The sequence below is a fragment of the Galeopterus variegatus genome, unplaced genomic scaffold, assembly GCF_000696425.1.
Source record: "Galeopterus variegatus unplaced genomic scaffold, G_variegatus-3.0.2 Scaffold8011, whole genome shotgun sequence".
Taxonomy (NCBI): Eukaryota; Metazoa; Chordata; class Mammalia; order Dermoptera; family Cynocephalidae; genus Galeopterus; species Galeopterus variegatus.
The window spans coordinates 9,076-19,339 of NW_007734122.1; the positions used below are offsets into that span (position 1 = coordinate 9,076).

Below are 10,264 nucleotides of genomic sequence, written 5' to 3' on the forward strand. Positions count from 1 at the left end.
CACCAAGCACCCATGCATTTGGGGGTTTTCCTCTAGTCTCCCTATGACTCCCTCTTCTAGATTGACTTGCCTTTCCCCCAACTAGGCTATGGCCAATTATTGTAATGATTGGATTGTTGCAAAATGCCTGAATTTTCTTTTCCAGTTGGATGGATGGAAGCAAAGTGGATTATGTCTCTTGGGCCACAGGTGAACCCAATTTTGCAAATGAAGATGAAAACTGTGTAACCATGTACTCCAACTCAGGTACACAATACCACATCTTCTTGAATTTGCTTTGTGGTGTGATGTGTCATTTCCTACATCCCTAGGCTGAAAGTAGCAAGTTGTGTACTTAAGTTCGGTGAGATAAAAAGAGCAAATAATTGAGAAATCCAATCTTAGTAGCGTAACTGTTCAATTTGTAAGGAGAATCGATGCTCTACGATTATGCTAATAAATGGCATAATTGGTCTTCTCACTTCTTCTCAAATTATAAAACATTTTTTTGTGGTCTGATTTCAGAAAAATACCCAAAATATGTTTATCTGTCTCCTTTNGGGAGCGCCGCCGCGCTTCCCAAGCGGCGCACTACAGCAGTGCGCCACTGGGCCGGCCCCAAGGTCATTATTTTTAAAGAACAGAAATGTTTGTTGTTCTTTTGGACAGGCACCATTTTATCATCTCTAAAATGAGAGGGTCAAATTCGATGATCTTTTTTGGTCCCTTGCCAGCACTCACAGTCTCTGAATTTCTATAATTTATGAAAATAAGCATTGGTAGCAAATAATGTACCTTACAAGGCACCAGAGTAACCTTGAAAATCAGAGAATGGGTCTAATGAGAAATTCTATATTCTCTACCTCTCTGTGGGTGGTTTTGTTTTGTGGGAGTCGTGCCCAAGGAGAAATATGGGAGGATTTGATTTCTGTTTCTGGCCCACTTCCTGAGTAGCAGGGATCTGCATTTGTTCTCCCACTTCAAGACAAAAGGTAGTGTCTTCCAGTGAGGGAAAAGAAGACAGACTCGCCAAGACATCAAGGTTGCTAGAGGAGCCCAATGCTGAGGATTCACCAAGCACCCATGCATTTGGGGGTTTTCCTCTAGTCTCCCTATGACTCCCTCTTCTAGANCAACTCAGGTACACAATACCACATCTTCTTGAATTTGCTTTGTGGTGTGATGTGTCATTTCCTACATCCCTAGGCTGAAAGTAGCAAGTTGTGTACTTAAGTTCGGTGAGATAAAAAGAGCAAATAATTGAGAAATCCAATCTTAGTAGCGTAACTGTTCAATTTGTAAGGAGAATCGATGCTCTACGATTATGCTAATAAATGGCATAATTGGTCTTCTCACTTCTTCTCAAATTATAAAACATTTTTTTGTGGTCTGATTTCAGAAAAATACCCAAAATATGTTTATCTGTCTCCTTTATCTCTCTCTCCAGCTCTTTATTATTATTTAAAATGGGAATAATGACAGATTTATCTGTTGTTGAGAAGATTAAATGAAATATTATATCCAAAACATTGGCAGATGCTTGGTATATGAAAAGTTTAGTATTATTAGATTATTATTATTAGTTATTACTACCTATTCAGATAATATATCTGCAACACCAAGTACCTGCTTACTGCACAAGAAGCTCCCTATAAAGTTGAACTATTAGTAGTTTAAGTGAATGAGCAAAAGGATATTGCATGGATTCTTCTTGTCACTGGTTTAAAAATAAAGTTTGTTATAGTCTGAACCATTTTTGAGAATCCTTATAAAATATAAATATGTTTTTCAAAAAGAGTGTGTTTAAACATAAACATGTAAATCTAATTTAACTATTTTGTTCTCTGCCAGGGTTTTGGAATGACATTAATTGTGGTTATCCAAATGCCTTCATTTGTCAGCGACATAACAGCAGCATCAATGCCACCACAGTTGCACCTACCATGACCCCAGGCCCAGCAGGTTGTACGGAAGGTTGGAGTTTTTACAATAACAAGGTACTAGGAGAATTAATTTCAGTCTTGACATTGATCAGTATGGAGACTGACAATGAAAATCTTTCACCTTAAGGTTAACTTTTGCTTAAAATATTTAGCAAGAATAGGTGGAGATTCCCATGACAAATTCTTTATGGAAATTGAGAGCATACTTGAAGATATTATCCTAATAGCTACCTTTTATCCCGAGGGAGAATAAAAATTTGCAAAGAATGATTGTGGGTCATAAAACTAACTTAAGTTTTTAAATCTCTATTTGGTTTTGAGAAAATTTATATTTAGCTATAACTTCATGAAGAATTTTGATTTCTTTAGAGGAAACTTTATTATCTTTAGTTAATTCCTATGTTTTTTTTTCCTTCCATCCTAGTGTTTCAAAATATTTGGATTTGTTGACGAAGAGAGAAAAAATTGGATGGATGCACGAAAAGCTTGCAGAGAATTTGGAGGAAATCTGGTATCCATACACAGTGAAAGAGAGCAAGGTACATAGGCTATTCTACAATCAGGGATGCATTTAAATATGTAATTTTGCCTGTCAAATGGTAGGACTTTGCTGATAGTAAATGAGTTTTTGGTTTTCCATAGTAAAAACTAGGAAGGGGGGAAAAATCACACTCTTGCTGAGAACTATTTTATTTAGTTGTAGCCTGCATGCTTTTTACATAAAGTCCTTTCCCATTGTCATCACAACCCTATAAAGCAGGTATGATTGGGATGCATTTAAATATGTAATTTTGCCTGTCAAATGGTAGGACGTTGCTGATAGTAAATGAGTTTTTGGTTTTCCATAGTAAAAACTAGGAAGGGGGGGAAAAATCACACTCTTGCTGAGAACTATTTTATTTAGTTGTAGCCAGCATGCTTTTTACATAAAGTCCTTTCCCATTGTCATCACAACCCTATAAAGCAGGTATGATTACCCCATTTTGTGAATGAGGAAATAGTGTTCAGAGAGCTTTGAGTCAAGGAGCTTGCCTGGTAAGCAGTGGAGTTGGGAGTCAAACCTAGTTCTGTCTAGCTTAAATCCCATCCTGTTTCCACCAAATCAGTTTGCTCCCCAAACAGCCAAGGAAGAGTAGTTTTAATGATAAAATGAAAAATTGCTGATTTCCCATTTACTGCTCTTCTAGTCACTTGACCCTATCACTTACAATGCAATAAGACTGATATTTTCAATATGAACTTTGGACAAATTGAGAACAATTTTTTGATAAAACATAAGAATAAACCAGAGCTATGAAGAAGAGCACTGAAGTAGAAAACTCACCGTATCCATACAGCAGATTGTAAAATTCATCGTATTGTCAAAAGAAAGGTACCTACCACTTGTGTGTGGTCTTTGAGGGGCTGCCTTTGCTGAAAGAGATTGAATTTGTGACTTTCTGCACTTGAAGGAGGATGTTGGCCAACTGCAGGAGATTCAGGCTAAACTGATCATGGGTTTGGAAACCACCATAAATGAATAATGGTTGAAAGACCCTAGGTTACACAGCTTGGAAAAGAGAGAATGTGGACTTTGAAGGACTGATCTGTGTGGCCCTGGAATTACTGATGAATGCAGTTTCAAGGAAGTAGATTTAGGCTGAAAATTAGGAAGCCATTCTAACAGAACTGATTGGATGGGCTGCTTCGTGAGGGAAATGAAGTTTCTAAAGGGCTGTGAAAATGCTTGAACTGGAGTATCCTCAAATGGATGCTGGAGAGTCACATACATTGATTGGTACACAGTGTAGAAGATGCTCCATAGATGTTTATATAAATTTTTGAGATGTGGACTGGATATTCTCTAAGCTCTCTTTTGGTTCTAAATTTGTTTGACTTCCAAGATCATTTACTGAAAAAAGTATGTCTCAAAAAGTATAAGAAAGAAGGAAGATATTAGAAATTGGCATGGCGCTCTCCCAAATGTTTATTTTAGTCTATTAATGTTACCAAGTGCTCCCATAGAACACATTGTACAATAAATCAACCAAGCTTTCACTGAGAACTTTTGACACATTCAGCGACTTGCCAGCACTAAAAGTAAAAGGTCACTTCAAAGCATACAATACAAGAATGTAACATTCACATTTCTTTAACCGGTCTACCGCATTTTGGGCTTAGCTACCCAGCAGAGAAACACAGTAATTGATTTCCTCTCTTAACCATAAAGTGCTGATTCCTGGCATAACAAAATTAGAACCTGGATAATAGAGATGTGCAGAAGGAAACAATTTTCAGATAAAATAACATTATTGCTGGCAAAACAGGCACACGTTGTTGAATTCTTGTTGTGGTTGCTGGCAGAAAAAAGAACTGAATATTGGCAGGTAGAGCTTTTCCACGTTTCACTTCAAGTTGGGGATAAGGCAAAAATTATGATTTTATTTAGGAAACAAAATAAAACCAAAAATAAGTATCTACCCATGCTCTTCTCTGTCTGAAAAATGTTGGAAGAATTTTTTTTTAACCTTTAGTTAGTTGAGGAAAAAGTACATCTCTCTGAGCAAGGTGGTTGCTGCCTCTCCTACTCTGCAGAAAGAATAAGCATACAGTAAGTGCTCTTCCCTGGAATTGTTTGTTCAGGAATAAACAGAGCATTGTATCTCTGTGGACTTCAATTTTGCATTTTCTATTAGTAACCCCAAGGGCTTAGTCATTCCATTTCCTATTTACACTCAGGGGACGTATTTGAGCATAAATGTTTGCAAATTGTTTTTCTATAGAGTAGGTGCTTGTGTGAGTCTGTTTCTGTTGCTTGACAAAATACTCTATCTTCTCACTCAGTGATATGAGCACTTAAGCATCAGGATGCCCCGTAGGTCCAGGCACACTCAGTGGATGGCCACTGATCTCTTAGGAATTGCCCGTCTGGGAGGAATCCCAACTGAGTAGCTCTTTGGGTTTGGTAATTTGAGATATTGATAGTTTGACAGCCTAATGTTTCTTGTTTTGGCAAATGGTATTTGTTTTCAGAACTTTATGGGTCAAGTGTCCTCTCTCCCAAGTTACTGTAATCAGATCATCTTAGAATCGAGACAGGTGCTAACCTGTAAGATGACTTTTTCTGAATTAGAAAGATGTGCCTCTTGCAGGATAGGAGGCAGCCATAACCCTGATTGATGTGCACAAAATGGACAGTGGCACATGGAATAGACTTGAGCCTCCTTTGGCCCCCTTGACCCAGTGCTGTTGGGCAAGGTGCAACTTGCACAACTATCAGCAGTGGCCTAGATAAAACCTAGATTTTTATTATAAGAAAATTTTCAAAGTCCAAAGAACAAGTGATAACACAATGTTAAAGTTAAAATGTATTTGTTTCCTTGCTAAGTGCTTTTAAATAATAATGAAGACATGAATCATGTGCTCAGTATGTTGAAATTAATGCATTTTGAAATTTTTCTGTAATTTTAGTATTAGCCCCCAGTGTTTGAAATTATTTTTTTCGAAACTTTCTTTCAGCATTTCTAACCTATCATATGAAGAACTCCACTTTAAATACATGGATTGGGCTGAATGATATCAATTCAGAGCACACTTTCCTTTGGACGGATGGGCGAGGAGTTCATTATACAAACTGGGGGAAAGGTTACCCCGGTGGAAGAAGAAGCAGTCTTTCTTATGAAGATGTAAATATCGGTTTCAGGTCACCTCTCTATTCACTATCAGCTGGCACTGAGTCATCATATGATTGATTGATCTTCTGTGAAAATCTACCAGAATGCTCCTTGATCTGGTCCATTCTTTGAACTGTTTCAGGCTAAGCTTACTTTGAAGGAAGGGGTATAAATTCAGATAAGAACTCTTTGGCTTGGCAGTGTGATGGCAATGGGTAGGAAAACCTAGCTGCAGTCTGAGCTGATCTTGTAGTGAGGCTAAATACTTTGACCCAGAGTTATCAACTTACTTTGCACCAGCTGCCTCTAACCTCTTGAAGCTGTTGTAGTATTGGAGGTAAAGGTCTAGAAGCTGCTACTATTCGTAAAGATATCATAATCATCATCGTCGTCATCATCATCATTATTATTGAGCAGTAACATTTATAGAGTGCTTATTATGTGCCAAACACTGTGCTAAGAGTTTTGGTACGTTAGCCTAAGAGACAGACTATTGCTTCTTTACTTTACTGCTTTTATACTTATATAATTGACTAGTCAACTAATCAATGTCAAGTACTGTGCTAGGGATTGTGAAAAGCATGAAAAAAATGTAAGATTTTGTTCTTAAGCTTAATGCTTCAGCTAGACCTCTAGTCTTACATAAGAAAGAAGATCATAAAGAAATGAAAGTGTATAATGACAGGATCAGCTGTAAAGTACTAGAATCATTAAGGGGAAAGAAACTCGCTGTGGGATGGAGTGGTTTAATAAGTTGACACATATCTAGAAAGCCCATTGTGTAAGGCACTGTATTTGCATTACATGGTGGGTGGTAGTGAGAGGAATAAAAAAAGAATCAACTATGAGCTTTTTTCCCCAAGAAGTTCGAAGCATAATAATCATAATAATACTATTGGCAAGAGAATGAGGAAGGCGATGCTATGTGGGAAAGGTGAGCAAAGTCTTCAAGAAAAAGTCACAAGGTATGTTTGGGCAGGAGCAAATGGTTGGATGTCGCAGGAGTTTTATGCAGAAAAGTAGGAGTTAGCTTCAAAAGGTAGAAAGCAGAATTTAGAGAAATTTAGATGCTCTATGAGAGAGTTTGGAGTTTGTCAGACAGGCAGCAAAAAAAAAAAGATTGAGTATAAAAACAATCTAATCAAATGTCATTTTCATGGTAATTACTTTGGTAGCTGTGTGTGGGATAGATACATTTTACTGATGTGTAAGTGACTTTCTGTGGAAAAATTCTTTGATCCTCATTACATAAAAGAGGACTGAGATTGAGTATAAAAACAATCTAATCAAATGTCATTTTCATGGTAATTACTTTGGTAGCTGTGTGTGGGATAGATACATTTTAGTGATGTGTAAGTGACTTTCTGTGGAAAAATTCTTTGATCCTCATTACATAAAAGAGGACTGAAAGCTTACTGAAGAAGTTAAAGTAGAATGGAGAGAGCTAGAGTTTGCTTTAAAAATTTAATAGAAGAGTGGTGAATTTTATGTAAATAAAAATTCATTATTGCATTTTTTGTTGTTTTTGGAACATAAGGGAAAACAGAAAAAATAAAAACAGACCAATACACAAAATCTGTCAGCTCATCATTCAGAAAAAAAAAAAAAAAACCTGTTAAGTTTTTGTTGAACTTACTCCTAGACTATTTCATAGTGCATGTAAATATTTAAAGTATGTACTTGACAAAAATGGAATCAAAACATGCATAATATTTTGTTACAATTTTAGGACTTAAAAAACAGAGGATTAAATACAGCTAAAGAGAATGGGAGAAAACTTTTCATAATGCTTTTTGTGGAGGAAACATACTTGTTTTGTAACAGGTTTTCTAGATTAGAGCAATGACTCTAAGTCAGGAAAACGGCTAAGAAGAGAGATGGGAGTGAAATGTAGGATTGAGGGTGCCTGATAGTTGAGGCTTATGGGATAAGGACACTGGAGGCAAGGAGGTTGACAAGATGACTGCAGCAGTAGTGTAGGCTATGATTAACTGTGGCTCAGGTAATGGGTTAAAGCTGTGTTTACTTTACAGTGACACCTGTCACTTTTATTTCATTCAAACTTCAGTCACTTTATTTTTTCTTGTATTTGCGTATTGCTAATGGTGTACTGTTGACTTAATATTTTCTTTAATTTCTAAGCATTTTAGGGTTTTCAGCTAAATGTTACAGATTTCTAGTTTAATGTCATTATAGTCTTAGAGTACAGTTTGTATGCTCTCTATTTTCTAAAATTCGTTAAGGTGTGTTTTATGGTCTTAGTGAATGTTCCATGTGGCCTTGAGAAGAATGTATATTGTGCTGTTGTTGGATAAAGTAGTCAATAGATGTCAATGAGACCTAGTTGACTGATGGTACTAATCAGTTCAACTATGTCATTTCTGATTTTTTGCCTGCTGGATTTGTCCATTTTTGATAGAGAGTTGTTGAAGTCTCCAACTTTAATTGTGAATTCTCCTTGCAGTTCTGTTAGTTTTTGCCTTACATATTTTGATGCTCTGTTGTTAGGCATATAAACCTTAAGGACTGTTGTATCTTCTTGGAGAATTGTTGTCTCCTTTATAATTATGCAATTCTTTATCTCTGATAACCTTCCTTGCTCTGCAGTCTGCTCTGTCTGATTAGTGTTTGCATGGTATATCTTTTTCTTATTGATTAGTGTTAACATCGTATATCTTTTTCCATTCTTTTATTTTTGGTCTAGATGTGTCTTTCTATTTAAAGTGAGTTTCTTGTACCAATGTATGAGTCTCTATCTTTTAATTGGTATATTTAGACCATTAACATTTAAAATAATTATTGATATAGTTGGATTAATATCCATCATATTTTCTATTGTTTTTTGTTTCTTTTTTTGTCTTCCTCTCATGTTTTTTCTCCTTCTGTTGTTTACTTAAATACTTTGTATGACTCCATTTTCTTAACATAACAATTATACTTTTTAAAAAAAACTTTCTTCAGGGGTTGCTCTTGAATTTGCAGCATACATGTACAACTAATCCAAGTGCTTTTTAAATAGCACTATATCACTTCCCAGCTGGTGCAAGTACCTTATAACAGAGTATCCCCCATTTCTTCCTCCTGCCCCTTATAATACTGATGTCATTCATTTCACTTACCCATAAGCTATTCTCACCAAATTCATTGTTGCTGCTATTATTTTGAGCAAACTGTTATCTGTTAGATCAATTAAGAATGAGGAAAATGAAAAAATTTCTTCATTTCCTTATATAGACCTGAGTTTCTGATGCATGTAATTTTCCTTGCTTTTTGTTTTAACATTTCTTTCAATTCAGGTCTACTGTTAACACATTCTCTCAATGTGTTTCTCAATTCTCTGAGAAAGTCTTTGTTTCCTTTTCACTTTGAATAAAAATTTCACTGAATACAGAATTATAGGTTGGTGGGTTTTTTTCTTTCAACTCTTTAACTTGCTTTCTACTTACTTCAAGCTTGCATGGTTTCTGGAGGGAAATCTAATATTATCATTGCTTCTTTACAGGTAAAGTGTTTTTTGTCAGGTTTATTTTAAGATTTTTCTATTAAATATACAGGTGGACTGTGTCGTTATTCTTGGAGGCAAATTAAGGGAAGCAGGAAAATGGATGGATGATAACTGTGACAGTAAACAAGGCTATATATGCCAGAAACCTTCTGGTAAGTTCTACCAAACCTTGCCTTCCTGTAAGGCCTGGTTTCTTTTAATGAACTTTAAAATATATAATCATTCTCTTGCACGGGGTTGTTTGATTCTCGCTTTAATTCACGTAAGTCTGTGACAGACAAAAAGGAAGATGTTTTCTTCCTTTATTCATAAATTTGTTCCCTCATTTAATACCAGAATGCTTTGTGCAGATTAAAGTTTTCCTAATTTTGTTAGAAATTTGGAATATTTGCCTACCTGTACGTTTTTTTATGTCAGAACAGGAATGCATCAGTCCAACTCCTCATTATGTGTTTAATATTCTGTGTCTTAAAAAATGTAGATATCTGATTTAAGTTTCTTTTTTCATCTTAGGAAGCCTGAATGTGGTTACATGAATATAAGACAGAGTAATGTGTATCTTTACTGTGAATCAAGAATGATGGTTGTATACATTTTAGTTTCTAGTGAAATTAGAATAAAAATATCTGGCTACACAACAGGGTCAGAAATTAAGAAATAGATTAGAGGTGAGGGTGGAAAAGTAGGGAAGGTTGCTGTCATCTTGAGTACAGATCTTAGCAGATGAAATTGAGTTAGAAGGTATTTGTTCTCCCAGATCTAATAGAATTTTTTCTACATTTTCTAGGGTATAAGGGAACTAATGTCAATTTATGACAATGACTGAAAATCACTTAAGGTATTTTCAGATGATTGGAAAGTACTGCAGGAGTTCTAACATTTTCTTAATCTGAAAACTGGTCCAGATTATATAATAAATAATACTTTGAAAATAAAAATACTTTGAAAATTTTTAATAATTTAAGATTCAGTGTTAAAATGAAAAAAGGAAGTATGTTAAATTTTATAAACCATAAATTATTAAAAAGCACTATGCCCCCCATTTAAAAAACAAGAATAAAAAAGACTATGGAAATGTATCAAAATAGGAATAGTAATTACCTCTAAGTGGGATTAAGGGTGACTTTATTTCCTTCAGTACAGTTTTTTGCATTTTTTCAAAACTTTTACAAGTATGTATATAT

The 10,264-nt window shown here is 35.4% G+C and overlaps 1 protein-coding gene across 1 annotated transcript in view; it reads left to right on the forward strand.

Annotated features, from left to right (window-relative positions):
• The window catches only part of LOC103608100 (macrophage mannose receptor 1-like), a 40,613-nt gene that overhangs the window by 7,647 nt on the left and 22,702 nt on the right, over positions 1 to 10,264 (forward strand). Inside the window, exons 5-9 of the mRNA XM_008592543.1 lie at positions 146 to 246; positions 1,831 to 1,976; positions 2,347 to 2,461; positions 5,421 to 5,587; positions 9,130 to 9,232. Coding sequence (XP_008590765.1) covers positions 146 to 246; positions 1,831 to 1,976; positions 2,347 to 2,461; positions 5,421 to 5,587; positions 9,130 to 9,232 — 632 coding nt within the window. The remainder of the gene's footprint in view (positions 1 to 145; positions 247 to 1,830; positions 1,977 to 2,346; positions 2,462 to 5,420; positions 5,588 to 9,129; positions 9,233 to 10,264) is intronic.